This window comes from Neomonachus schauinslandi, chromosome 6, assembly GCF_002201575.2.
Source record: "Neomonachus schauinslandi chromosome 6, ASM220157v2, whole genome shotgun sequence".
In the NCBI taxonomy this organism is placed as follows: Eukaryota; Metazoa; Chordata; class Mammalia; order Carnivora; family Phocidae; genus Neomonachus; species Neomonachus schauinslandi.
In genome coordinates, this window is record NC_058408.1 from 100,447,277 (window position 1) to 100,473,573 (window position 26,297).

The 26,297-nt window shown below is 46.2% G+C and overlaps 1 protein-coding gene and 1 non-coding gene across 4 annotated transcripts in view; one reads left to right on the forward strand and one right to left on the reverse strand.

Moving 5' to 3' along the window:
- The window catches only part of LOC110589557 (prosaposin), a 34,275-nt gene extending 8,370 nt beyond the window's left edge, over positions 1–25,905 (reverse strand). For 2 of the 3 annotated variants that reach the window (XM_021700092.1, XM_021700091.1), the window contains exons 1-7: positions 25,799–25,904; positions 7,127–7,260; positions 4,981–5,055; positions 4,252–4,377; positions 3,013–3,213; positions 2,103–2,246; positions 800–856 (exon numbers count right to left, since the gene is read on the reverse strand). In XM_021700092.1, coding sequence (XP_021555767.1) covers positions 800–856; positions 2,103–2,246; positions 3,013–3,213; positions 4,252–4,377; positions 4,981–5,055; positions 7,127–7,260; positions 25,799–25,838 — 777 coding nt within the window. In that variant the 5' untranslated portion in view covers positions 25,839–25,904. Of the gene's footprint in view, positions 1–799; positions 857–2,102; positions 2,247–3,012; positions 3,214–4,251; positions 4,378–4,980; positions 5,056–7,126; positions 7,261–25,798 lie in introns of all 3 variants that reach the window. The other variant, XM_021700090.1, reaches the window with a different exon arrangement.
- LOC123325148 lies at positions 6,286–6,388 on the forward strand. Its single transcript, XR_006540256.1, has one exon. It is a non-coding gene; the product is annotated as a U6 spliceosomal RNA (small nuclear RNA).
- Positions 25,906–26,297: the final 392 nt, after the last annotated feature.

The window sequence follows — 26,297 nt, forward strand, 5'->3', positions numbered from 1 at the left end:
AATGCGATAAGCATCACTGTGCCCCATTAGAACTTCACAGAAATAGGCAGTGGGCCACAGCCTGCTGACCGCTGGTTAGAGAACATACTCAACATAGTAGAAAGTCAGCAGGATGGAGAGACAGTACAACCCACCCCCTCAGCCCCCGCAGCTTAGATCTCAGGAAGCCAGGGCACGTTCCCAAGTAAGAATCCCTTCAGCCCACCCTGCTCTGAACCAGGGTTTTCTGCACGGAGCTAGCTACCCACTGCCACCACCTACATCTTCTACCCCTAACAACGGAGGGGTGCCCTCACCGCCTGGACGCGTCAGAGGCAAGTGCGGGAGTTACAGGCTCCAGCAGCAGCCACGGCTAACACTGCTGCGGGGCAGGACCGACTCTTGGCAGGCAGGGCTCCCTGCACCAGTAAACCCAAGCCGCAATGCAGCAATTCTCAGGCCTGGCCTAGCTCCAGAGCAGACTATTCCCACGGGTCCCTGGGTAAAAGCCAGATACCAGAAATCTGATGGCCAGCTCAATATACACAGGCCAACTAATAACCACCAGAAAGCCACCAGGGCCATCCTGGGGGTAGAGCTGCCTCAGCCTGTCCCCTGGCTGGGGAAGGTAAAGGGGGGCAGGGGGGGCGGAAATGGGACTGAGTTGCGGGTGGAGTCTGCTGGTGGAACAAGGTTCATTGTGACCCAATTCATTATCTGAAGGGAGAAAAGGAAAACTAAACCATGTAATGCTCACAATCCCGGGAATTGCAAAGTTTGAGGCAAAGAATGCGAGCAGGGAACTTCCCATGGCACCTACCATATGCATCATCATCTGGACGGCGATGTCAGAATACTGGTTGATATAGTTCTTGCACTGGGGAGAGACAAACCAGTTGTTAGTGACACTAAACTCTGCGATCACACACCAAAAACCCACCATATTCCCAACAATGGCACCGCGTGACTGTCACGTTTCCAAGAGTACCGTCTTACAAACATCTTGAGATAAAGACGGTAATTTGTTTTTCCTATACCTGATAGGAAAAGGTGTGCAAAGGGTGTGTTTTGAGAATGAGATGAGGTCCTCCAATCTCCTTTTACAGCCCAAACTTGCCCCGAGGTCACAGAGCAACCACTCAGGAGCAATTCTGAATGCGGATTTAAGACATGCTGCTAGGAACCCTACGTGACTTTTCAAACCCACTCATGCATTCCTGGACAAGACTTTAAAGCTGAAATCCAGGCGGAATTCCTGCAGACCCTCACAGAATAGTTCTGGCCACACTGGAGTGCCTCCATGGTGAGAAAGCCAAGGGTAGTTAACAGCCCTCAGAGAGGGCTGAATTGGGGAACCCAAGTTAACACAGCGATATACAAAGATACTTCAAGAAGGCCAAAAGATTTCCAGAGGAAGTCAACAGAGAAGAACCCAGAGCTCCCAGAACCAGCCATTCCTACCCAAGAAGGCTGCTCTAGATCCCAGACCCATGGAGTTATTACAACCAGCTTCCCTACACCAAGGTTTTTCCGTTACCAGGTACAAAACTAGCATTTTACAGGTTTTACATGTCAACTTCACACACATGTGGTTAATGTGAATAGGGTCCAAGAAGTGAAACCCTCTAAGAGACTAACAAAATGAGTTTCTTAGCCTGCAGGACTAACATTCACCAAAGTAAGGAAGGCGTCCCGAGTGAATCTCTTGCAAGCCCCTGCACGGCTTCCCATGCACAGCGCACACTTAGAATTATGACTATACAACAGCCAGGCTTTTAAAAACAAGCTTATAAAGTATTCTAGTGTTGTTTCTTATACCGTGACTAGGAGGAAAACGAATCCTCACAAAAGTGGTCTCCTTCCACTCTTTTATACCAAGTGTTTGGTTACATATACAAATTCAACTAACCAACAAAGTATTTAAGTACCCGCCAACTATTCCAGTTGCTTTCTGGGAAAAAGAAAATGGGCGTTGTTTAAACCATCTCTTCCTCAAAGCCCTGGGGTTGGAACTTAAAACGGTACCTCGGTAACTGAAGTTTTCTTGGGTCCCCCGCTCCAATGTCCAGAGCCAAGCTCCCTGGTCCAGCACACCCTCCCATGCATGAAGAGAGAAGGCTTACCATGTCAGCCATGCCGGGCCCCAGGAGGTCACACTGCGCCTTGGCATGGTCCACCAAGGCCTTGACAAAGGTGGAGTTGGTCCTTACAGCATTCTGGATGTCCGTCACCATCTGGATGCAGTCCTGGCAGACGTCCCCACCAGCCTACCGGGGGGAAGGGGGGGCAGGGGGGGGGTGTTTCAGGCTGTAAACACAGCATACTCCTATGGTAACTAAAAGGATCCAAATTCCCAAGACAATTTCCTTATGTGTTCATGACCACAGCACTAGAGGGTGACTTACTGAACAGTTCTGTGTTTTTAAAGTTTTTTGTTTTTGTTTTTAAGTAATGGCTACATCCAACGTGGCGCTTGAACTCACAACCCCAAGATCAAGAGCTACACGCTCCACAGAGCGAGCCAACCAGAGGCCCCAGTTCTGTGTTTTTATAGGCTCTAAAATTATCAACAGGTTAAAATGAATTAGGCATTGGTTTCAATAAAACTTAATTGGGGGCGCCTGGGTGGCTCAGTTGGTTAAGCGACTGCCTTCGGCTCAGGTCATGATCCTGGAGTCCCGGGATCGAGTCCCGCATCGGGCTCCCTGCTCGGCAGGGAATCTGCTTCTCCCTCTGACCCTCCTCCCTCTCATGCTCTCTGTCTCTTATTCTGTCTCAAAAAAAAAAAAAAAACTTAATTGGAACGCAGAGAAGTCTTTGCATACTTTAAATATCCCAAGTTCTTCAGAACCTCCATGGCACAACTATTTGAAGGGTGGCTCAGGTAACTGCAGGATCAAATGAAGGAATAAGCCCCCAGTTTGAGAAAACACATACACACACACACACACACACACACACACAGCCTCTCTCATGTCCCATCTCTACTCCAATCAGAAACGGGGCCCTCAGCGGCTGGGCCTACTGCCTTACCTTCTGCTGGGGCTCGCTGTGGGGGCCGTCCTGAGGGTACAGGAGGAGGGGGATGTTGGCCATAAAGGGAGCCACCACCTCAGCCACATCCATTTCCGGGATCTTATTGGACTCGAGCTGTTTCTGGTGATTCAGTTCTGCCAGATGCTTCTGAAGAGACTCGCAGAGATTGAGGGCAGAGCACACCTCCCCAGGACGGCTCTAGTGGGGAAGTAAGTCCAGCTGGAAATCCTCTTCCCAGAGGAAAACAAAACCACCACCCGGTGCCCCTGAATGAGTCCCTGTCCTTACCTCCTGACCTGACTCATATTCATGCCCTGCTCAAAAACCACCCAACCTGCTCCCCCTCCATCTCCACCTTAGCAAATGGCTCCCCCACCCGGCTCCCAGAAGCTCAAGCCAGAGACCTGGAAGACATTCCTCACTCCTCTCTCTGTTCCTCCCCTCCCTCAGCAGGTACAGCCCATTTCTCCTCTGAAACAGAACGTGCATCTGTCTACCTCCACTGCCCCATCACATCTCACATGGACTGTCCTGCCAGCTTCCCCTCTTCCAACTCCCAACTGGTGGGACCTAGTCCAAACCCTTTACAGAAGGTCACTTCTCCCCTTGAACCCTCCGAGGACTTCCTACTTGCACCTGTCCTTAAATAGAGCCTAAAAGGCCTTGCATGGTGTGACCCATGCCACCCTCACCAAAACCTTGGTCCGGTCTTAGCACACTCCTGCACTGCTGGCCCTGTTTTTTGAACACCTCTTCTTTCTTAGGGTCTTTCTAAATTCCACAAACCCAGCTCCTTGTTTGTGGCTGAAAACCAGTGCAATAGCACGTGGTTTGTGCACAGTAGATGCTTATCTGAATGCAAGCAGAACACCCCTGTAGCTCAGTCCACTTAGGATAAAAACCACAGAAATGAAATAAATTGCATGCTCAAAGGGAGAGCAAAAGATCTGACATGAGTTAGCAAACAGGCACGTATAAATGTTATAGCTGTTTACAATTCCTTCAGTATTCTACATTTCCTGCAACTCTCCCATTTCCTGTACTCTCCCCCAACTGTGAAAGTTACAAGCAGAGTGTTCTGCTGGCCAAAGCCATCTTAGATGTCAAAATTATAGTAACAAGCTGTTGAGAAAATCCAAATCCATGAAAAGACTTTCCACTCTAATCATTCTGTTCTGGTCTGGCACCTCCCTGGGCCCCAGAAGTTCCCTAAAGAGTCTGTTCTCCACCACATACCATTTGTCCTTTAATCATGTCCAGGATGACTGGGAGGTAGGAGTCAACCATCTCTTTGCACGAGGCAGACAAGTTCGGATTAGGCAGCCAGTCACAGGTCTTCTCCAAGTACACGAGTATCTCTTGCTAAAGGGATACAGGCAAGGGTTGGATCAGGATGGACTTCTGCTCTGCACACGACTGAGAGCAGAGGACCTCCACAGCTCCCAGCAAACAGCGGCCTCAGGGAAGAGTCCTGGGAGAGGGCTAGTGGCTGGCCGTGGCTGCACTGGTCAAACAGGCAAAAAGCAGACATTCCTCAAAACGAAGCTGCTCTGACTGCAGTCTCATGGGCACAGGGAATCCTGAGCAGAGATGGCCAAAACGGACCTAAAGGTAGCGACCAGCGATACGAAAATCCCCATCGACCCCGGGCATTTAAACACCAAGGCCAGGGAACAGCAAGCTAGGTCCCACAGCCTGTTTCTGTACAGCCTGTGGCTCAGGATGGTTTTTACATTTTTAAAGGATACAGGGAAGAAAGAAAAAAAAATATGTGACAGAAAAAGTATGTGGCTCACAAGATCTGAACTACTTTCTACCTAGACCATCCCCTGTTAGACCCCCAAAGCTGCAGACAGCTCGTTTAAGGAACGGAGGTACATGACCACATGGTCCCTGCTCACACGTGGTCACTGCTCACACATGGTCACTGCTCACACAAGGTCACACATACTCCCGGCAGCTCACCTCGGTGGCATTGTCTTTCAGCATGTCGCCTGCTGCAGTGATGACATCTTTGCATATGTCGCAGGGAAGGGATTTCTAAGAGGAAAGAACATGAGGGAGAGAGATCTGTATTTGCAGGACGTAACGCACACCATGCACAGCTGCAAAGCCCCCCCGGCCTCTGTCCTCTTCTATCTAACCGGGGACGTCAGACACACTGGCACATCCTGGTTCCCCGACCTAGATGAAAAGTCCAGGGGAAGGATCAGGGTCAGGCAGGACTGACCAGAACACTCTGTGCTTCTAGGGATAGATACCCTTTTCTTCTTGTACCGTCTACACCTCAGCACACGTGGCACTGGCCAAATGTCATAATGCTCACAACAGCTCCAGGAGGAAACTGAGGCTTGGAAATGTGAAAATCAGAGCAGCAGAAATCAGAGAAAACCGGTCATCTGGGGTCAATTACTATCACAGAGTAAAAGGGGGTGCGGCAGAGAAGCCCAGCCGGACACTGGCACTGACTCCCGCACTCTACCTACCTTCCAGCTCCCAGGGGCCGCTATGCTCTCGTGGAAGCCATACGTCACCACCCCAGAGCTTAGAAACAGCATGCCTGTCCCCTGAGAAGCCTGGGCACCCCGGGCCCCATGTGGCCCAGGACATGGCGATTCTAGCTGCTTCTTGAGGCTCGTGGGAAGCTCCCTTTTGAGGGCAACTGATTTTGAACCCGTGAAGAAGGAAGGACCTAACAAGTCTGGGTGAGATGAAGGAACACCTGTGAACTTAGCTGCGTTGGAAGAAATCCATTTGAACCTCTGCGCCTTATCAGGCTAATACCGGATGCAGGCAACCATGAAACTGCCCTATCAAAAGAGAAGAGCTAAAGTCCTCCCTTTGTCACATGCTGAATTTGAAAAGAGGAAGCCGTATTAAAAACAAGATGAGAAGCAAATTAGAAACCAAACCAGAAAGTAATTTTGGCCACAGAGGGTAGTGTTTCAGCGAATTCAGAAACTATTTCTAAAAGAACGGGGTCTTTAATTGTTCTTCTCTTAATGAAGCAGCACTAGTGGCCGCTGATGACAAGTTTTACACCTGGAACTCCACACACAGTCAGGGGTGGCACATCCCGGAGCAAGCCACACGCATGTTCTGCAGTCAGCTGGTAGAGCCAACAAAGCTCAGGCGTCTCCTGAGGGTTCAGGTCGCAGGAAGAATGCACTTGAGCTTTGTCATCTCAGAGTATTCCCCATGAATGTAAGGAGCCCCACATTAATATGCTATATTCAACACCATTTAGATGAAAAATCAGTAGCATCAGCCTTGCTTCGGCAGCACATATACTAAAATTGGAACAATACAGAGAAGATTAGCATGGCCCCTATGCAAGGATGACACGCAAATTTGTGAAGTGTTCCATATTAAAAAAAAAAATTCAGTAGCATCTTTTCCAGTTGGCTATAGCTAGAAATAACATTTTAAATAGCTACTAAGCTCTAGGGTCTGAATCCGCGATCTGCCTGTCTGCGAGAGGCAAAGAATGAAAATACCAAAAAGCAGGGAAGGATTTCAGAAGTTTAGCATCCACTTTGTTTTAAGATGTATTTATTTATTTGAGAGAGAGAGCACACAGCAGCAGAGGGAGAAACTCAAGTAGACTCAGTGCTGAGTGCAGAGCCTGGGGCTCGATCTCATGACCCTGAGATCAAGACCTGAGCTGAAACCAAGACTCCGACGCTTAACCGACTGCACCACCCAGGCGCCACTAGCATCTATTTTTTTGAGTGACCAAGGGATAGAGCTGTGCCAATGTACCCAGCCCCGGGAACGGAAGCTGCAAACCTCTGGTCCCTCACCTGGAGTGCCGAGGTGGGACGTGCACAGTGGCCCAGAAGGCAGCATGGAGTGCACACAGTGGTGGCTATGGGCGGACCTCAGCCTCTCACTGCCAAAGAGAGACTCCCTGACCTTGGGGGAATAGAACCTTAACCTCTCTGAGACTCCGTTTCCACCGTGCTAAAATGGATCCACCCTGCAACAGATCCTGCCTCCCTCGCAGGGTCACCGTGAGGAGCAAACGAAGGGAGGCAAAAGAAAGCGCTTTGTAAATGGCAACAGCTACAGACGACATAAGGAGATTGAGTACGGTCCCAACGGCACTTACCACCGTCGGCTTGTTCCAGACGGTCTGCACACAGTGCTTCAGGGCCCCACAATCAGCTGCCGTCTTCACGTTCTGACACCACACTGCTGAGCCTCTGGTGCATTCCTTCAGGCCCAGGACAGGGCTGGCTAGAGCTAAAAGAAAAACCAGCATGAGAAGGCGTCCCACCTCACTCACCTACCCAGGGTGAAGCACCAGCCCGGGCACTGAGCTGGACAGCAGCTCAGCCCCTCACCCAGCTGCGTGGCACACAAACCACACGGCGGCATTGGGTCAAGAAGCTCAGTGATGTCTCAGTCTAAGTCACAGGGCTGGGAGGGACCAGGGACTACCTGCTTTGCTTTTTTCCTCTCAAACTATCTTTAAAGAGTATGAGGCCTTTTTATCTTTACAACCTTAAAAATCTTCCATGAATAAATCATGCGAGAAAACACTGACATATTTAACTATAAAAAATGTTTAACTTCTGAAGAATGACAAAGTCAGGTTTTTTTAATCTGTAGGGAAAACAAGATTCATATTCTCATTACAAAAACAATGACTCTCAATATTCTAGTAAAAGAGCCCTTTTATAAATCTAGCTTTGTGAATATGTGCACATAAGTCTACTAACAAAAAAAACCCTCCATAATCCACTTTGGTATCACCCAGTGAATACGTGTCCACTCAAAACCGGGTGCACAGCATGGCATGTGCTGTGATAAGAAAGGACTCAGGTAGAAGTCACATGCGCAGAAATGAGACTAGGGGGAAAACACAAGAAAGATACAAAGAAACGCCAGTTACAGCAAGAAGGTGCCATATTTTGAAAGTTAAATAGCCAAGGGGGGGAAAAAGTGACAAGTTTGTAGTAGAATATGCATTTGTACGGTCGATAAGTGTGACTGGTAAGGACTTCTTAATGTATTTCAAAAACTGGAAAAAAAAAATCTCTCCTCAAAAAAGTAATCCACTTCTAGGGGCACCTTGGAGGCTCAGTCCCTGACTCTTGATCTCAGCTCAGGTCTTGATCTCAGGGTCTTGATCTCAGGATCATGAGTTTAAGCCCCACATTGGGCTCCACACTGGGTGTGGAGCCTACTTTAAAAAACAAAAGTAGGGCGCCTGGGTGGCTCAGTTGGCTGGGCGACTGCCTTCGGCTCAGGTCATGATCCTGGAGTCCCTGGATCGAGTCCCGCGTCGGGCTCCCTGCTCGGCAGGGAGTCTGCTTCTCCCTCTGACCCTCCCCCCTCTCATGTGCTCTCTCATTCTCTCTCTCTCAAATGAATAAATAAAATCTTTAAAAAAAATAAAAAAATAAAAAACAAAAGTAATCTACTTCTAGAAATGGATTATAAGGAAATACAGCATTCCAAGAGGTAAAATATGACATGTATAAATATATTAAGTGTAATTCACAATACTAAAAATAAAAGTAGATGTAACCTGAATGGCCAAAAACAGAGGGGGGAAAAACTAATGATTCTTACTAAAAAGATTATGTAGCTATAAAGTATAAAAACATTATATATCAAATAGAAAAAAATTCAAGAATATGAAATTATATAGAAGTTGCACAAAAAACAAATACCTCCCAAAATTATGTTGTTTGTGAATCTCTTTAAAATATTCTATAAACTGCCTTAAGGGTACCTATGTTTCTTACAAGAGGTCTACAGTAACCTTGACTTTGGCACCTCACCTCTAAGCCAACAATTCAGCTAGAAAACAACAGATTCCATCCGGCTACAATAAGATGGGTGACAGCGCAGAAAGCCGACTCCAGCAACAGCTCAGTAGGACAGAACCACCTTCTACTGTGAAAAGGAAACACGAGGCCCAAGTCTGAGGAGAAAACCCACCCATGAACTAGACTGACAACCTCAGGAGTCATGTGGCTCTTTGCTTCAATTTGTAAGCCAATGAGAAGGCACAGTGATTCCACAGACATGAGGAATCACACACACACAGTATACAAAGCATGGAGGTTGGCAGGTGCTCTCACTCCAGGAGAAGGAAGGCAATAAAACGCAGTCATTACTAGCTTTTCGGCCAAAACTATATTCCACAAACTATTCACACAAGGACTGAGTCACAGGTCTGCAGAAAGCTCAAGCCAGATGATCTGCACCCTTTCAGACACTGGCAAATGAATTATTAATCTGCTACCCAGGTTACTGCCTTTGATGCCCCTTTGCAGCAAAAACCGCATTCGTAACCAGTTCACAAACCAACTGAACTAGCCACATTCCAAGAGCCATTGGCCTGGACTCTGGTTTCCAAGGGAAAACATGCAGCAGATTCAATAGTACATACTAATCCCCAGATGGTTCATAGAAGTTTAGTACCTATAATGTAGCCCAGCTAGGCTGCGGCCAGCACTCAGCTGCAGGGGTGGGGAAAGGGGAGGGGGCAAAATTTGTGTCACAAGGGTAAGGGCTCTTGGAAAGTGTGCGGGGGTCACAGAGACAGCACACACAGCAAACAGGCTCCAGCAGCACCTCCCAGGCTCCTTCCACGCACCGGGCCCCAGGGAATCCTGAAAAGCACCCAAGATACACCAACTGGTTCTACCTCCAATTGGGAGAAAAGAGCCAGAAAAATAACAGGAAGCTACAAAATGAGTCTCTAGGCAAAAGAATGCACAGTGATACACAGGGTGGCCAGAAAGAGGTTAGGCATCAGCAGACCAGAGCCAGGAGAAGATTCAGAGAGCAAGGCAGGGCCAGGGAGCAGCCCTCTCTACATAAGGCCTGACACCATTCTCCATTCTCACAAATGTGCAGTGAACTAGAACTGTGATCCGGGGTTTTTCTCCAACCATCCCAGTCAGGAATTGGCTATAAGGGCCAAAATCTATCAGGTTTCGGGAACAGGATGCACGATCATAGGCCCAAGAAGCAAGAATACTTTGTAGCTTATTTACTCCTTCAAGGAACTTGAAACAGTAATCATATGCAATAATGACTTTGTTACCAGCTTTGGCCAACTGTTAGGGACTAAAAATAGTCTTGGGCAGCTGGTTATCTGAGACTGGTCCAGCTAACAAAAACCCAAGTCCTTCCATAATCCCAATAGTTACTGTTACTCCACGGCCCTCCTCAGAACTTTCACAAGTAGAAGGTTGTGTATATGTATGTACAGTGGCCAATCTGGTAGACCAAGGAGTCCTCAAAGTCAAGCCTAAAACATTTCATGGACATTGAGAAATGAAACTGAACTCCCAGCTCCTAGAAATTAAATTCTCAGTAACACACTCCCATGTTCCTCCAACTTAAAGCCACATTTTTAAAGGTGCATATTATAAAAATAGTCTGTGGTATATACAACAAATCTGATGTCCTAAAATGACCCAATGTCTATTAACAGAAACAACTGTGCGTCCTCGGGATCGGTAATGTGAGGCTGAAACGCAAGCACGGGTGATGCTAGTGAGCTACCTGGGGAGGGTTCAGGTGCTTATTTCAGGACCTGATGCCCTATGAGGGAACCAAACAGTGGGGTCGGAACACTCTGAGACACGAATCCTTTTCCCGGAAAATGTATTTCTACACAACACCCTCACATCATTTCAGGGAGCTCTCAGGCACTACGCCTGCCCAGGGATCCCCCCTGGGGACTGAAGGCACTAAAAGCAAGCATGGTTTTTCTCCACCCAAGAAGGACAACAACTATGATGAAGGCACGATTACCAAACTCCACTGACTGGGACAAGAACACTGTGCTCAGGCAGCCGAACAAAGTGAACAGACTTGGGCTGACTCCACGGTGGGAGGGACAGACCCTGAAGAAACTGTGGTATGTTAATAGAAAACAGGGGCCCTGGAGCAGCAAAATCAATAGCTGTGTGGGGGAGCGAGCAGAGTCTTCTTCAAAAAGAAATCTGAACTGGCCCCGGAAAGACAGAAATACAGAAGACTGGCTGAGAGGGGGAAAGGGAATTCCTGAACATTACAAAGGAGAGAAATCTTTGTCTTCTCAGGAGCCAGGCTACAAAGACAGACCTCAGGCCTGATGAGACCTCATGTGGCACGCTCATCCCTATGTGAAAGCTCACTCTGTGGGCAATGGCTCATGCTAGTGTCTTCTCCTGGCAGAAGAACTGTAAAGGAGGTAGGGAATTCAGATGATGGGGCACCTAACTCAAATGGAAAGCTCATACCAAAAATTCCAAGCCAGCAGCAGCAGCAGCAGGACTGAAAAAGAAGCTAAAAGATTCCAAAAGAACAGCTAGAAAAATGAAACTCACAAGGTTGAACTTAAATGTGAACACGAGGGGCGCCTGGGTGGTTCAGTCAGCTGAATGTCTATCTTTGGCTCAGGTTGTGATCCCGGGGTCTGGGATCGAACCCCACTTCGGGCTGAGCCAGGCTCTCTGCTGAGCAGAGCGCCTGCTTCTCCCTCTGCCTGCCGCTCCCCCTGCTTGTATTCGCACTCTCTCCCTCTCCCCCTGCCCCCCGTCAAAAAGTAAGTGAAATCTTAAAAAAAAAAAAAAAAAAAAAAAATATGAACACGCAGCAGGGCTCAGGCCACAGAAGGAGAGAACACACCTGTGTGCTCTGCTTGCCATGAGTCAGTGACAAGAACAGCAGGTCGGGAAGGTGAGGGCACGTGACACCATTCCCGAGTACCCTAGAATACTGGAGGTGTTTAGCTGGGAGAGACAATGTTTCTGAGAAACACAGCCATCTTCATAGGGAAAGGATGCCTTCCACCTATCACATGGGAGCGGATCTGCTGTCAGACCCAGACCTCAGAGCAATGCGTAGAGGTGAAGGGAAACAGACCACAGCTCAAAGTAGGGGCCATCCACAGGGTTACAAAGAGGGAATGAGCTGCCTCATTAGGGGATAACCTCTCCAAAAGCAGAAGCAACCATGCAGAAACAAAATGCCCAACTATAAGGAATTCTACATAAGAGAAATCTTGCATGGTGAGCAGGGCTAGAAGTCATCTTAGGAGCTACACATCTTCACTCCTGTAACAATGAGGCAAATGACGTTTTCAGTGTGTGTACACAACCAACATATAAAAATTACCCTAAGCCACTTTCTGATGAGTTATGCCTCAAAAGATGTTCCCAGCAAAGCTTTCATCTCTACTCTCATTCTCCCACACTCTGCCCCAAACACCAACTTCCTTCTTTTGAGGCAATATGCTGAACTCTAAGAAAGTTCTTAGAAAACATGAGCCTGACCCCCTGGAGAGTTCTAATTAAATATGTTAAGATACAAACACTCCTCAGGGCAAGGGCAACCAGGCACTACCCCTCTCAGTTCCAAGGCCTGCCGTTTGAGCCCTCAATGACAACACCGAGGTAAACTGAGATTACAGAAATAATCCCTTCAGACACACTAAAACCCTACAGGCAGGTTTCCTTTTATTAAGGAAGACAGGCTTTGTGTTGTTTTCTAAGACACAGAACTTCAATTGTATTTCCTTAGCAGAGGGATAGGTGCAATGTGTTCCCTTTTTACTCCCCAGGCCTAGAAGAAAATAGACATGTTCTAACGACCCACATGTAGGTCATTTATAAAAAAATGGGCTGTAATGGAATTTTAATTTACTGAGAACGGATGCCATGAGTTAGACCAGAAAGGGGCTTTGCAGCAGCTCTAGTCTCTAGACCAAAAAAAAAACCTCAGTGGGCCTGGAAGGCAGGGCGAACTCACTAGAGCCACGTTGTGTTTTTAGGTGTGATGACTGCCTGCAAAAAGAAACTAAATCTTGAGCTTAGAAAATGAGACACTAAGGTACCTGACCCACCATTTAAATTAAATGTTTTTCAAATGTGGGACACTGAAAAAAACAAAACAAAACAAAAGATCTGCCTCCAAGTCCCACCCAAATAAATGACCTTCAGCCAATCACTGTCCTGAGCTTATTCTTCATCTGTAAAATGAAGATGCAGCTACTGGGGTCACTGGAATGTTGTTGAGAATCAAGATGCTGCTGGAGTGGAGGGGGTGGGAGGGATGGGTTGGCTGGGTAATGGACACTGGGGAGGGTATGTACTATGGTGAGCACTGTGAATTGTGTAAGACTCATGAATCACAGACCTGTACCCCTGAAACAAATACGTTATATGTTAATTTTTTTTAAATGCTCAATCTCTCATTAAAAAAAAAAAATCAAGATGACATCGTTATGTACTTTCAACTGCCAGAATATGACATCTCTCAGCCATCATGCCTTTACCAGCGTCTCTCTGGCATTTTTTTTAAAGATTTTTATTTATTTATTTGACAGAGAGAGAGACAGCGAGAGAGGGAACACAAGCAAGGGGAGTGTGAGAGGGAGAAGCAGGCTTCCCGCAGAGCGAGGAGCCCGATGCAGGGCTCGATCCCAGGACCCTGGGATCATGACCTGAGCCGAAGGCAGACGCTTAACGACTGAGCCACCCAGGTGCCCCTCTGGCATTTTCATTTATCCACATATTTCAACTCCCATACCAGACTGGCTTTGAAATCAGTCAAAGGCTCAGATCATAGCTCACCAATTCTAGTCAGGTGACCTTACAACTTGTCTTCAAATCTGCAAAATGGGCCTATTACTAGTACTCCTAGAAGTTTATAAAAATTAACCAGAATTTGTAAAACACGGGGTAGGGCTACAGAAGTCAAATAGGCGCCATCATCATCAGCATCGTTGTCACCACCTGGAGTAGCAACAACAGGACCTTTCTCTGATCCACTTCCTTGCCCAAAATAGGAGCTCACACAAATAGCAGAATCCAGGCTGTTGTGTTTGTTTACTCTGCATTTCTTTTTTTTTTTTTTAAAGATTTTATTTACTTGACAGAGAGAGACACAGAGAAAGAGGAAACACAAGCGGGGGCAGTGGGACAGGGAGAAGCAGGCTTGCCGTGGAACAGGGAGCCCGATGCAGGGCTCGATCCCAGGACCCTGGGATCATGACCTGAGCCGAAGGCAGACGCTTAACGACTGAGCCACCCAGGCGCCCCTGTTTACTCTGCATTTCATCAAGTACTTAAATGGCAGCTCAAAGACCGAAAGAGTTATCACCCAAATCCTCAGAAGCCGTTGATTACTCACAGAGAGGGAAACACAGGCTCCACTGTTAGAAGCCCAGGAGTAGACAACTATGTACGCAGGTACTAAACAAGATGTTTGCAGGAGCAGGAATGAGATGTGCCCAGCAAGGCATTTAAAATACCAAAGATGAAATGCTCTCAGTAATTCATGACACGGGAACTATGGGCTAAGATATTTTCCTCCGACCCTGATATAGTTACGGCAACTGGAACCCACCTTTTTTAGAAAAGCCCCCTCAAAACCTCTCCTTTTCTGGAAGGTTGAGGAGGCGTTACAACAAAATGATGGCTGCCCTGACTGTGGGGGAGTAGACTGGCCTGAAACCCCTGCTCTGCTAGCTAATAAAGCCAAGACCTGGACAATTACTTATGCCACAGTTATCTACAAAATACAGAAAAAGAGTGCCCCTTTCTCAGGAATTCTGTGACAATCAATGAGAAAGCAAAGAAAGGACAGAGTGCCTGGTACCGACAAAGCTCAGTTAACTGTGCACCTAATTGTTAATGATGGACTTGAGGGGACGACCACCAATGGAAGGCATTCACGTTCTGATTTTTATATTGTGGTACAATTTTTTCCCATGTTACCTTCAAAGTCAGAAACAAGTTAAACGTTACCACCAGTTTCAGGGAACAATTTCTGCCCAAGGAGGCAGAACCTGAAACTGTATCATATAGGGTTAATGAGGCTGAAACTACCAGGAGATTTAAAGCTTGTTTTCCCAGAACTGTTTCTCCCTAATCAGCTGTTGTTTCTTTTCAGACTCCACTAACAAAATCCACTAGCTGTCCGGGCAGAGGCTTGAGCTGAAGGTCACTGATAAGGTTCCAACCCATGAACAAGCAAGGCCCTGCATTCCTTACCTGAGATAGGAGCCCAAGACCCCATCCAGTTTATAGGAGCCCTCGGAGCATGCACATAAGCCCCTCTCCTTAAGATGATGTCAGGACCCCAATTTTGCCTCGTTTTAATTTTACATCCCCACCCCAAAATGAACTGGGATAGGTCACATATATGTTTGCTCAATGCACATGCTCCACCTTTCCTCATGAACAGTCCTGTTTCCCCGCCCTTTTCATCAATATACATATGTAATCTCAACCCCTATGATTATAAAACTTGTACTCTCCCCCTTCAGGGAGGAGGATCTGAGGCTTGCCCTCTCATCTCCTTGTTTGGCTGGCTGGCTGGCTCTCAAAGAAACCCTTCCCTTGCTGAAACCTGATGTCTCAGAGACTGGCTTTGTTGCACACCCAACAGAGGAACCTGGGTTTGGTTACGAGACCACAAGTTGTTCCCTATATTCATTCTCCACACCTTTCAAAGGAGCAGAACCACAGATTTTTAGTTATACACATGGCTGCCAAGATTTAAAAACTACATTTCCCAGTCTCCCTTGTAGCAGGGTCTGGCCATGAAACCACAGTCTGGCCTTGAATGACAAATGTGCCAGCTGGATCTTTAGCACTCATGAAGAAAGGGGCTAGACCTCAAGGATGCAGTCTCTCGGAACTTCTGGAAGTAGAACCACCACACTAGCCCTGGACTGTCCGGCTCCTGAACGTCCTGTGGAAGGATAGGGACGGTACTATCATATGTAAGCCACTACTACCTAATCTCTGTTGTCCGCAGTCAAATCTAAGCCTAACTAAATACCAGCTTAATCATCTACCTCACTCACCTGAAGAGTCCCCAAACAACAAGACTTTTTAAGGCTTACCTCCACTGAGGATATTCTAAAGCCTACATACACAACTTAATTACTGAAGGTTTTCAAAAACACTCTCAGAATGAAGGGGACAACCTTCCCAAGAAGATGTATCTTACGCTCCATTTGTTAACACAATCAGTCTTATTATTTTAGCCATTGTATTTCCTTGTAAATATCTTAGATAACATATGCTAAATACTTTACAGAGTCTAATTACCAAAAAAAAAAGGGTAAGAGAAAATACAACCAGCTTCGCAGCACCAATGATCAGAGCAGACATTCCACAGGGCAATGGATCTGCCGCCTGGGTAACGGAGCACCATGGCAACAGGCAGGCTGCTAGGAAACCAAATGAAGCTGACCCCGGGAGGGGCGGCATCTACCTCAGGCTCCTGCACTCAGACATTTCTCAGAATTCATGCGCTTAGGTTCTGCGGAAGATAAAGCAATACACTCAACACTGACTGCTCCATCCAAAAGCTGGCTTCTACGGCAAGGAGCACCTGCCTCTTCCTTAGAGGATCCTGCTTTGGGAAGCATTCTGCAGAGCAGAATAAAAACACTGCTCATTTAATCATTCAGAATAGCATATGCTCCAAGGCAGCCTGCCTTGATCTGAAGGAAGTAAGATCCAAAAATTCCTCTTATCACAAAAGAAATCTGTACCGATAAAGCTCACTTGGCGAACATCCCATCACCTCTGGCCCCAATAGGCTATTAGTTCTGTTACCTAAGACAAAGGTTCTTCCCTATTTCTCCTCTCCCTCCTTAATTCTTCCCTCCTCTTGCTCCTTAATTTTTCTCACAAGCAAGATCATTCCAGGACAAAAAACTGATCAGGATGCCTGGGTGGCTCAGTCGGTTGAGCCTCTGCCTTCGGCTCAGGTCATGATCCCAGGGTCCTGGGACCGAATCCCAATTCGGGCTCCCTGCTCGGCGGGGAGCCTGCTTCTCCCTCTGCCTGCAGCTCTCCCTGCTTGTGCGCGCGCTCTCTCTCACTGACAAAATCTTTAAAAAAAAAAAAAAAAAATAGGACAAAATACTGATCTACATGGAGAAGGCAAGAGAGTGGTCAGGCAAATCAGCTTGTGCAATCGTAACTGAAACACTGAGGGACAAGAATGCAATCCTCATAGCTTGCATAAGAGTGATGCAATGTGGCATAATTAATTTTGGGAAGAGAAATTCCTATCTAGTTCATTCAAGAGCACTCCAATCCAACATAAACTTACAGCAAAGGTCTTCTTCCAAGTGTCAATCTATCAGGTGATGATCAGAGATGAACTTCAATCACCTTAGGTAAGACGCTGCCACAACTGGACAATGAAGAAATGAGCCCCTGGCCGGACTGCCCAGGGTCCAGTCAGGTGAACAGGTCCAGACAGAGGTCAAGAGTCCTAGTCCCAGCCCAGGTGCTGCAGAGGAGTCAATTCAGTCAGCTAGAAGCCGGCATGGGCTCTACCCCATCCCTGCTAACAGGCTGGGTGGTCTCAGCATACTTGTAGAAGGCAATAATTTGCTAAAAAAAGATCTCAGCCAAACCCCACTAATACGGAAGTTCAGGGCTCTGGGCCTGTCCCACAGGATCATTAACTAAAAAGTTTCAGATACATGCAAATGTGTCAACTATATATGTCACTTTTGACTCACCTTAGTCAATAATAGGAATACAGCCCTTCGTTTGAAATACCAAAATCTAAACTTTAGACCATGGCATAGATTTGGGCAGGATATTAGGATGCTCCAGCATTCTGATTCCATTGCTCTCACCTCAGAGGGCTGCTGTGAGGATTAAATCAACGTGAAGCAAAAAGCACTCAGAACAGTAATAATTAAGTGGCAATTATGATGCCTGTAGCTCCTGCAAAGCAGCTATTACCAGTGGTTCTCAAAGTGTGGTCCAGAGATTCCTTCAGGGCGTCTAGGAGGTCAAACTTCTCCTAACAGTACTACCAAGGCACTAGCTGCCTTTCTCACTCACTCACTCCCACACGTGCAGTGTGGAGTTTTTCCGGAGGCGTATGGCACGGGGCACAGCAGCGCACAGCAAGCAGACGCAGCAGAGACTCGAGCCAGGTGTTAGAAAAACTGCAAAAATCTCAAACAAGCCGTTCTTCTCACTTAATATGTCTGCGTTTAAGGGAAGTTATTTTTCACTAAAATTATAATGTTAACATGTTTACCATTTCTAAAAGATTATTTTTTAAAATTGTCAGCTTAATTGGTAAGAGGTAAGTATCGATAGCTAGGGCCCACATAAACAAAAGCTCTTTGGGGTCCCTCAACTCACAAGTATATAGGGATGCAGAGACTAGAAAGCTTCAAAGCCACCATTTACAAACAGCCAATTTCTGGAACCCAACGGAAGGGAAATAACTTCTCAAATTACAGCTGGTTCCCTTTTCAGATTTCCCACAAATCACAGCCACCAGAGTAAGTTCTGTCAGGCTCCTATGTCTCTACCGCCTACAAAAAACCCTCTCCAACAGATTTGCAGGTCCCTCTAATCGGGATGTAAACTATTGTAACGGTCAACACTTCACCTGAGCTCAAAGTCACTGCTGATTTGTCAACTCCAGGACATAAACTCCTAAAACGACTTCCAGTAAATAAAAGAAACTGCTTTTTTTATTTGTGATCAAGACTTGGCACTATCCACACTGAAATTTCAGGCCCAGTAACCCTGCTGGGCTGGAGTCCACTTGGCAGCACCTCACACCACCGTTTAGCAACACTGAGTGCCTGTTCTGGGCCGAGCAGTCACACGCTGCAGACAGACCAACTGCAAATACACATAGCACAGAATGCCAGGTAGTGGTGAGTGCCATGAAGACAAATGAAGTAAAGTCAAAGGAAGAACAAGACTAGGGCAGGATGACATGGCCATTTAGACAGAGCAGTGGGGAATTCTGATAAGGCAACAACTGAGCAGACAACTGAGTGGAGGGAGGAAGCCACAGGGATCATCTCAAGAGGAAAATGTTCCAGAAAGGTGGAACACAAAACGCAAAGGTTCTGAGCAAACAACAGGGCGCCAGAGGCTGGACATGTGAGGAAGAGGGAGAACAGCTCTGAAAGGCAGCCAAAAGCAGGGTAACATGCAACCCCACAAGATAAACCTTGGGTTTTAATCCTCGTGAGATGGGAGGCCCTCTGGTATCAATGCCCACACTTGCAGGAGAGCATCCCATCACCACTGGTAATGGAGTTTTTTTCCTCTATTGTAATTAAGCGTCATCACAAAGACTGGCCCAAAACACTTGCTATAGTATCTCCTTCAATCTAATTTATGAAATTTCCCTTAAAGTAAATAATTTCTTTTCAAAAGCAGTTATCTGTCCAAATATGGCCAGGATTCAATTTTAAAATTTAGAAGTGTCATTAGGATTCATTTCAGTTTTTCTGAAAAAAGAGATGTTCAATGAGGTTAACTAAATTGACACATGCATACAATGGAATCCTCTGCCAACTGTTTTTTCAACAGCTGGGAGGTAGGAGGAGATTAAGACAGACAACTAAATGCAATGTGGTACTCGACTGGATCCTGGAACAGAAACATGAGATCAGTGGGAACACTGGTAAAGGCCCCATCAAGTCTGCAGCACAGTTAACACTGTCCCGATGTTCACTCCTTAATTTTGGCAAATATACAGTGGATATATAAGATGTTAACAGTAGAGGAAGCTGGGTGAAGTATACAGGAACTCACCACACTATCTTTTTAATTTTTCTGTAAATCTAAAATTATTCCGAAATTTAAAACATAGGTCTATCCATACTAGCATGAAATGGCTTCTAAGGCATAAATAAAAGAATAATGCAAACCTATTTACTCTTTTATAAAATTGGCAAAGTATTTAAAGTCTGACATCAAAGGTTATTGATTAACTATATACCTGTATATCATAGGACTACAAAACCCCAAAACATTTGAGACAGGAATTCGGCAATTCCTAAAGTAAAATATGCATTCTCTACAGCTCAGCAATTCCATTCCTAGGTATATCCCCTATAGAAATGTCTGTTCAGGGGCGCCTGGGTAGCTCAGTCGTTGAGCGTCTGCCTTCGGCTCAGGTCATGATCCCGGGGTCCTGGGATCGAGCCCCGCATTGGGCTCTCTGCTCAGCGGGAAGCCTGCTTCTCCCTCTCCCGCTCCCCCTGCTTGTGTTCCCTCTCTCGCTGTGTCTCTCTCTCTCAAATAAAAAAAAAAAAGAAATGTCTGTTCATGTGCACAAGAACATTTATAGAAGCAGCTTAAGAGAAAAACAAAACTAGAAATAATCTAAATGCCTAGCAACAAAGTATGACATAAATGAAATACTAGAGTGAAAATGAAAGCTCTACATGGTCTTGACATCAATGAACCTCATTAGCCAAAAGAAAAAAATTAACCCGAGAATACATACAATATTTGTAAAATGTTTAAAATACCCAATACCATACCATACATACTGTTGAAGGTCACACTTCCATGTTTGAGAATAAAGACCTGCAAGGGAATGATAAACACCAACCCCGGAAGGTGGTTATTTACAAAGGGAGGTGCGGGCGCCTGGGTGGCTCAGATGGTTAAGTGTCTGCCTTCGGCTCAGGTCATGATCCCAGGGTCCTGGGATCGAGTCCCGCATCGGGCTCTCTGCTCCTTGGGAGCCTGCTTCTCCCTCTGCCTCTCTCTCTGTGTCTCTCATGAATAAATAAATAAAATCTTTAAAAAAAAAAAGAAAAAAACAAAGGGAGGTGCTTGTTAGGCCCTGTTTCTTAACCAAGTGTTGCCTACAGGAGTGCTCATTATAATTATTCTCCCACTTTTCTGGAGGTCTACGATGTTCCACATGTGAAAAAAGACCAAGCTGGTGTAATATGCCACCATTTGTGATTAAGAAAAGAGAGAAGGAGGAAATCCCACACACTGTCAATTATATGTTGCTCTGGAAGGCTCCCAAAGGAGCTGGTACCAGGCTGCCTCTGGGAAAGGTCTGGGGGACAGTGGTGGGAAGGAAACACACTTCTGCCCTAATTTTTACACTGCGGGACTTATTCACAGTGTGCAGCCATTATCTCAGCAGTTCAGCCCCAATTCTGGATGGGGAAACCAGATGAGGGGACGTAAACAGGTATACCACGGTTAGTAACAACAGACCTAGACGAGGAATACTCAAGATTACTAAGACAGGGCCCCGATCTGCTGGGCTGCTGATAAAGGCTGATCTAGTTCTAAACCAAGTCTGGCTAACTAGAATAGAGACTCCCACCCCCTCCTAACTGCTGCCTGCCTCTCCTGGTTGGTTTTCCTGACCCAGGAATTACACACAGCGCACACATTTATAAGTCAATTTAATGGTTTTATTAAATGTAAGACCTTTAAAATGAAAGAAGCCAAGGGATATCACAAAATCAAGGGCAGAGGAGAGTCGCTTGTGCAGGTACAACAAGGACATTGACAAACATGATACGGTTTATCCATGGTATAGCAGCCAACCTTACAGGACCTACTACCTATGCCCTTCTATACAGCAAAATACTAAAGCCTCACAGCAACCTTATTAGATTGGAATAATCAGTAACCCTACTTTGCAGATGAGAAAGGACAGTGTTAACTTGCCCAGATCATACAGCTATCAGTGACATGATAAAATTCTTTTCCAGTTTCCTCTCAAAGAAATTATAAATTGCATAAGAAATTACAATTGCAAGGTGCCTGGGTGGCTCAGTCATTAAGCGTCTGCCTTCGGCTCGGGTCATGATCCCAGGGTCCTGGGATTGAGCCCCACCATCGGGCTCCCTGCTCCGCGGGAAGCCTGCTTCTCCCTCTCCCACTCCCCCTGCTTGTGTCCCTCCTCTCGCTGTCTCTCTCTGTCAAATAAATAAATAAAATCTTTAAAAAAAAAATTACAGTTGCATTACAAATTGCATAAGAGAACATGGAGCGTACATAGGTTATTTTTCAGTACACAAATTGTTACCCAGAACATAATTCTGGTTATTTTCTGAACTTCACAGGAAAACAACAACAAAAAAGTAAAGCAACTAGTACTTCTGCAACAACCAAATTCTTCATCCCAATCACTGTATTTTTCACCATTATTTTAAAATTATTTGGGGGGGGAAGGGAAAGGCAGGGTAATATAATTAGTATTCTCTTCTGATTTAAAGAAAATTCAGTCCTTCCTGGTGGAAGAATCAAACAGGAGCCAGAAAGCAAGGCTTAACTAAGCCTGGCATCCAGTAATCTAGAATGCCCATGCTAGAAGACTGTCTCCAAAAGCTGTGGCACACACTTGCCCAGGTGGCATGGTCTTGGCTTAGGGGGCTTCCCATGCCTCATTAGGTGCTTTCCCCAGCCAGTAGCAACCCTGTCCGTCCTCCCTCTTCCCCATCTAGTCAAGCCCCAGTCTGGCCATTCTCATTTCACAAACCAAGAAAATGGAGGAACAACTTCTCCCTTCCCTGATCTAGAAAAATCCAGACCACTCAACCCAATATACTTCCACTCATAGAACCACTTGTAGAATGTACTGGATACAACTTGTCAAATCCAACTAAAGCACTTACCAAATCCTTGATTGGTTAATACAAATAAACCCTTCATGAATTACATTAATGTTTTCAGAATAAAACTGATTATTGATTGAAAATTAAGAAATGGGATTTATCCAAAACTCCTGTTGGGTGAGAACTGAAGTTCTGCTGATATTCAGCAGGTTGCACCATAAATCCATGTATTGAATCATCATAAAAATAAGCTATCAAATGAATATATATGTATATGTAATACATTCTAGCATCCCCAGAGAGCCTACCTGCCTCAGTGTTGGGCACACACCATCTTAGCTACCACACAAGTGACAGTAACAGGGCACCTAAGCTTCACTGAGCACATACCACATCCCAGGTACCATGCCACATGCTTTACACGTATCACCTCATTAACACTGGCCCTGTCTTTTTCCACGACAGGAGTCACCCAACAGTATGCCCTTACCATATGATTCCATTTGCAAAAAGTTCAAAAACAGTTATTTTTACATCTGCGGCAGTAGAAGCTAATAAAGTGGTTTACTCTGGGGTAAGTGTAACAGGGTAGTGAATGGGTGAAGCACAGGGGCTTCTGGATGCTGGTAATGCTCTCTATTCCTTGACCTTGGGGGCTGCTTACAGTGGTGATGTTCACTCTGTGATAATCAAGTTGTACATTTAAAATGTGCATGTTGGGGCACCTGGGTGGCTCAGTCGGTTAAGCGTCTGCCTTCAGCTCAGGTCATGATCCCAGGGTCCTGGGATTGAGCCCCACGTCGGGCTCCCTGCTCAGCAGAGAGTCTGCTTCTCCCTCTCCCTCTGCTCCTTCCCATGCTCATGCATGCACACGCGCACTCTCTCTCTCAAATAGATAAAATAAAATCTTTAAAAAAATAAATAAAATAAAATGTGCACATTTTCGGTATGTAAATTACAACCCAGTCAGTTTGTAAAACCTAAGTGTTGATGGAAGGCTATGGAAAGAGCAAGCACTGTCAGGAGTCCTGGGTTCTGATCCTGACTTCCCAGTAAATGGCCTATGATTTGGGAGAGTCACTTCTGGGGGTACATCAGTGCCTTCACTCCTTACAAAGACATTAGATTAGATGCTCTCCAATTTTCTCAGTATACCATTACTTTCCTTTCTTCATCAGGTGGGGGAAAGGGAGGCACCACTGATGAATCAAAACAAAAACAAACACAAACTAAAAAACCCCTCAAAACCAAGTATCTCTATAATCACCAGGACATCATTAAAATGCACAAGAGGGCACCTGGGTGGCTCAGTCGGTTAAGCGGCTGCCTTCGGCTCAGGTCGTGATCCCAAGGTCCTGGGATGGAACCCCCCCATCGGGCTCCCTGCTCAGCAGGAAGCCTGCTTCTCCCTCTGCCTGCCTTCCCCCTGCTTGTGCTTGCTCTCTCCCCCCACCCTGTGTCAAATAAAAACCTTTAAAATAAAATTAAGTTAAAATTAAAACATACACACACACACACACACACCCCAAAGCCTTTCCAGGTTCAGGATGACATTCTGTAGCCATGTTGGAACGGCAAGTTCGAAGCACCTCTCAGAGTGGAGGACGGCTGCAGTCACTATGCACCTTCACTAACTCAGTATCATTAGAAATTCATAACCTTGGGATAATCCCCAAGGCCGGGCAGCAAGATTAGAACAAGGCCTATAATTGTAACATACTCCCATTTACTCAAATGTTCAGGGAAGGGAAGAGAGTCTCTTGGTTAACCAAATATTCTTTTTATTTTTTTTTAATTGTTATGTTAATCACCATACATTACATCATTAGTTTTTTATGTCAACCAAATATTCTGATTAACCATATTCCCAACTATACCAGCGGAGGATTTTACATTTCAAAAGAAACAAGTCCCCTTCCGGTGATCTGAGTGATTCAGAATTCCTAAGGGTCTTGTGAGGAGTGACTCACTGCCAATAAGGACAACTGTTCGATACAGAACAAAAAACTGTTCTCAACCAGTGCAGAAAATTTAGAGACTAGTATTAGTTTATTCTACAGACCATGGAATAGCAAGTATTATCAACCCCAGTGAGAAATAATTTCTTCACTGACTATAAAATCGAAAATCTTTATAAGCAGATCCACCTTTCACAGCAGACAAGTAAAACAAGTTTAAGAGCGTGGTTTAAAGTCAAGACACATTCTTGGGAGGTGCTCTAACATGAGAAAAACATCTTAAATCTATTTCATTTGTAAGTAGCCTATATCTTTGGTTTTCCATCAACTCCACTTTATTACTATTTATTAAAATCTGAATAGCTGCATGATAGAATGGAAGCTAGCCCCTAATTACAGTTAACTAGAGAAACAGAAATTGAGGTTGGCCCTAACGATCAGGTTTATTTCCTCTCCGTAAGCTGTAATACCTGACAATAACCCAGACTTAGGATCTTCTCCGTATAGAAATTAAAATCTGGCTCCACTATAAAACGATGTAAGTTTGATAAGTACTCAACCACACTCACTTTCCTTTACCATGATGATTTAAAAGAAGTTAAGATTTGAAGGCATGAATTTGGGGCACAGTAACTGAGAAAGGTCACAGTAACACGGGGAGGGCAGGAGGGATCCTTCTAATTCCAGGAAGGCAATGCAGCTGGTTCCCAAGTGTTGCCTTCATAGCCTGCAACGATTTTAATAACCATCAGTACTATTTCAGGGCAACCAAAAAGTGTAAGGATACGCCTATGCACAGCTTCTCACGTACTTATATTTTCCAAGATAAAGGCCGCTCCTAAAACGGGCCAGCGGCTGTGCAAGACCTTTTAAAGGAGATGAAACGTGAACTTCATTGCAAAATCATCCGCACAAAACCCCGTATCATCTTCAAGATGTAGGATCGAGAAAATACATAGGTAAAGATAAACATCAACAGAGATGACATACTTAGGTGCTTCCTGCAACTTCAACATTCTTAAAAACTAGGGCAACTCAGGCCAAGGGCCAAAGTGCGTCCCGCTGGATGGGGCTCCAGTCCATCTCGATCACGTGCGCCCGGCCCAAGCACAACACAGGTGCAGGAGGGGTCACCCTAGAGGCCCACCCCCAGAGCTGTGGGGAGGCACCGGGCGGCACCAACTCGAACCCTGAGGGAAATGCTACTTCTCCAGTCCCGCCCTCCTAGCCCACTCGCCCCGACCCCAGCCCTGAGCCGCCGGCCGGGGGGATTTCTAGGCGGCCAGTCTCCCACCCTCCTCCCACAGTCCGTCCACCGCCCCACCGGTATCTGCGCAGCGCGCGCCTGCGCACTGAGCGCCCCTCGTCAACCCCAACGGGGAGCCGAGGGGCGAGGCCCGGGGAGGTCCGCTCCGGGTCGGGTGGGCTGCGTACTGCGGGGAATCCTTTCCCCACACTGGAGGGTCTCAGGGCTTACCCGCGCCCAGAAGGCTGGCCAGGAGGAAGAGAGTGTACATGGCGACGCCCGACTCCGCAGTCTGCAATGCAGAGCGTCAGCTGATCCTCTCTGGCTATAAACCTGCCCCGCCCCGAAGCTGTGCACTGCGCAGGCGCAAGCCCCGCCCCGGCCAGGCCCGCCAGAGCTCTCCCCGCAGCCTGACTCAGCTCTCCGCAGGGCGTCTGAGCGACTGGAGGCGGAGAGGAGGGAGGAGGAAGCGACGAGGTGGGGGTGGGAAACGTGTGGTGCAAGGGGAGAATTCGTCCAAAAAGAAAAGTAGTAATTAAATAAGTCAACATTAAAACGTAAAAATATGTATAAATATCTTTTAAGCCTCACATTTTTTTTCTATGAGGTACCCTTTTCTGTTATTATAGAAGTTATATAGAAATAATACTGTAAGGGCGTCTGGGTGGCTCAGTCGTTAAGCGTCTACCTTCGGCTCAGGTCATGATCTCAGGGTCCTGGAATCGAGCCC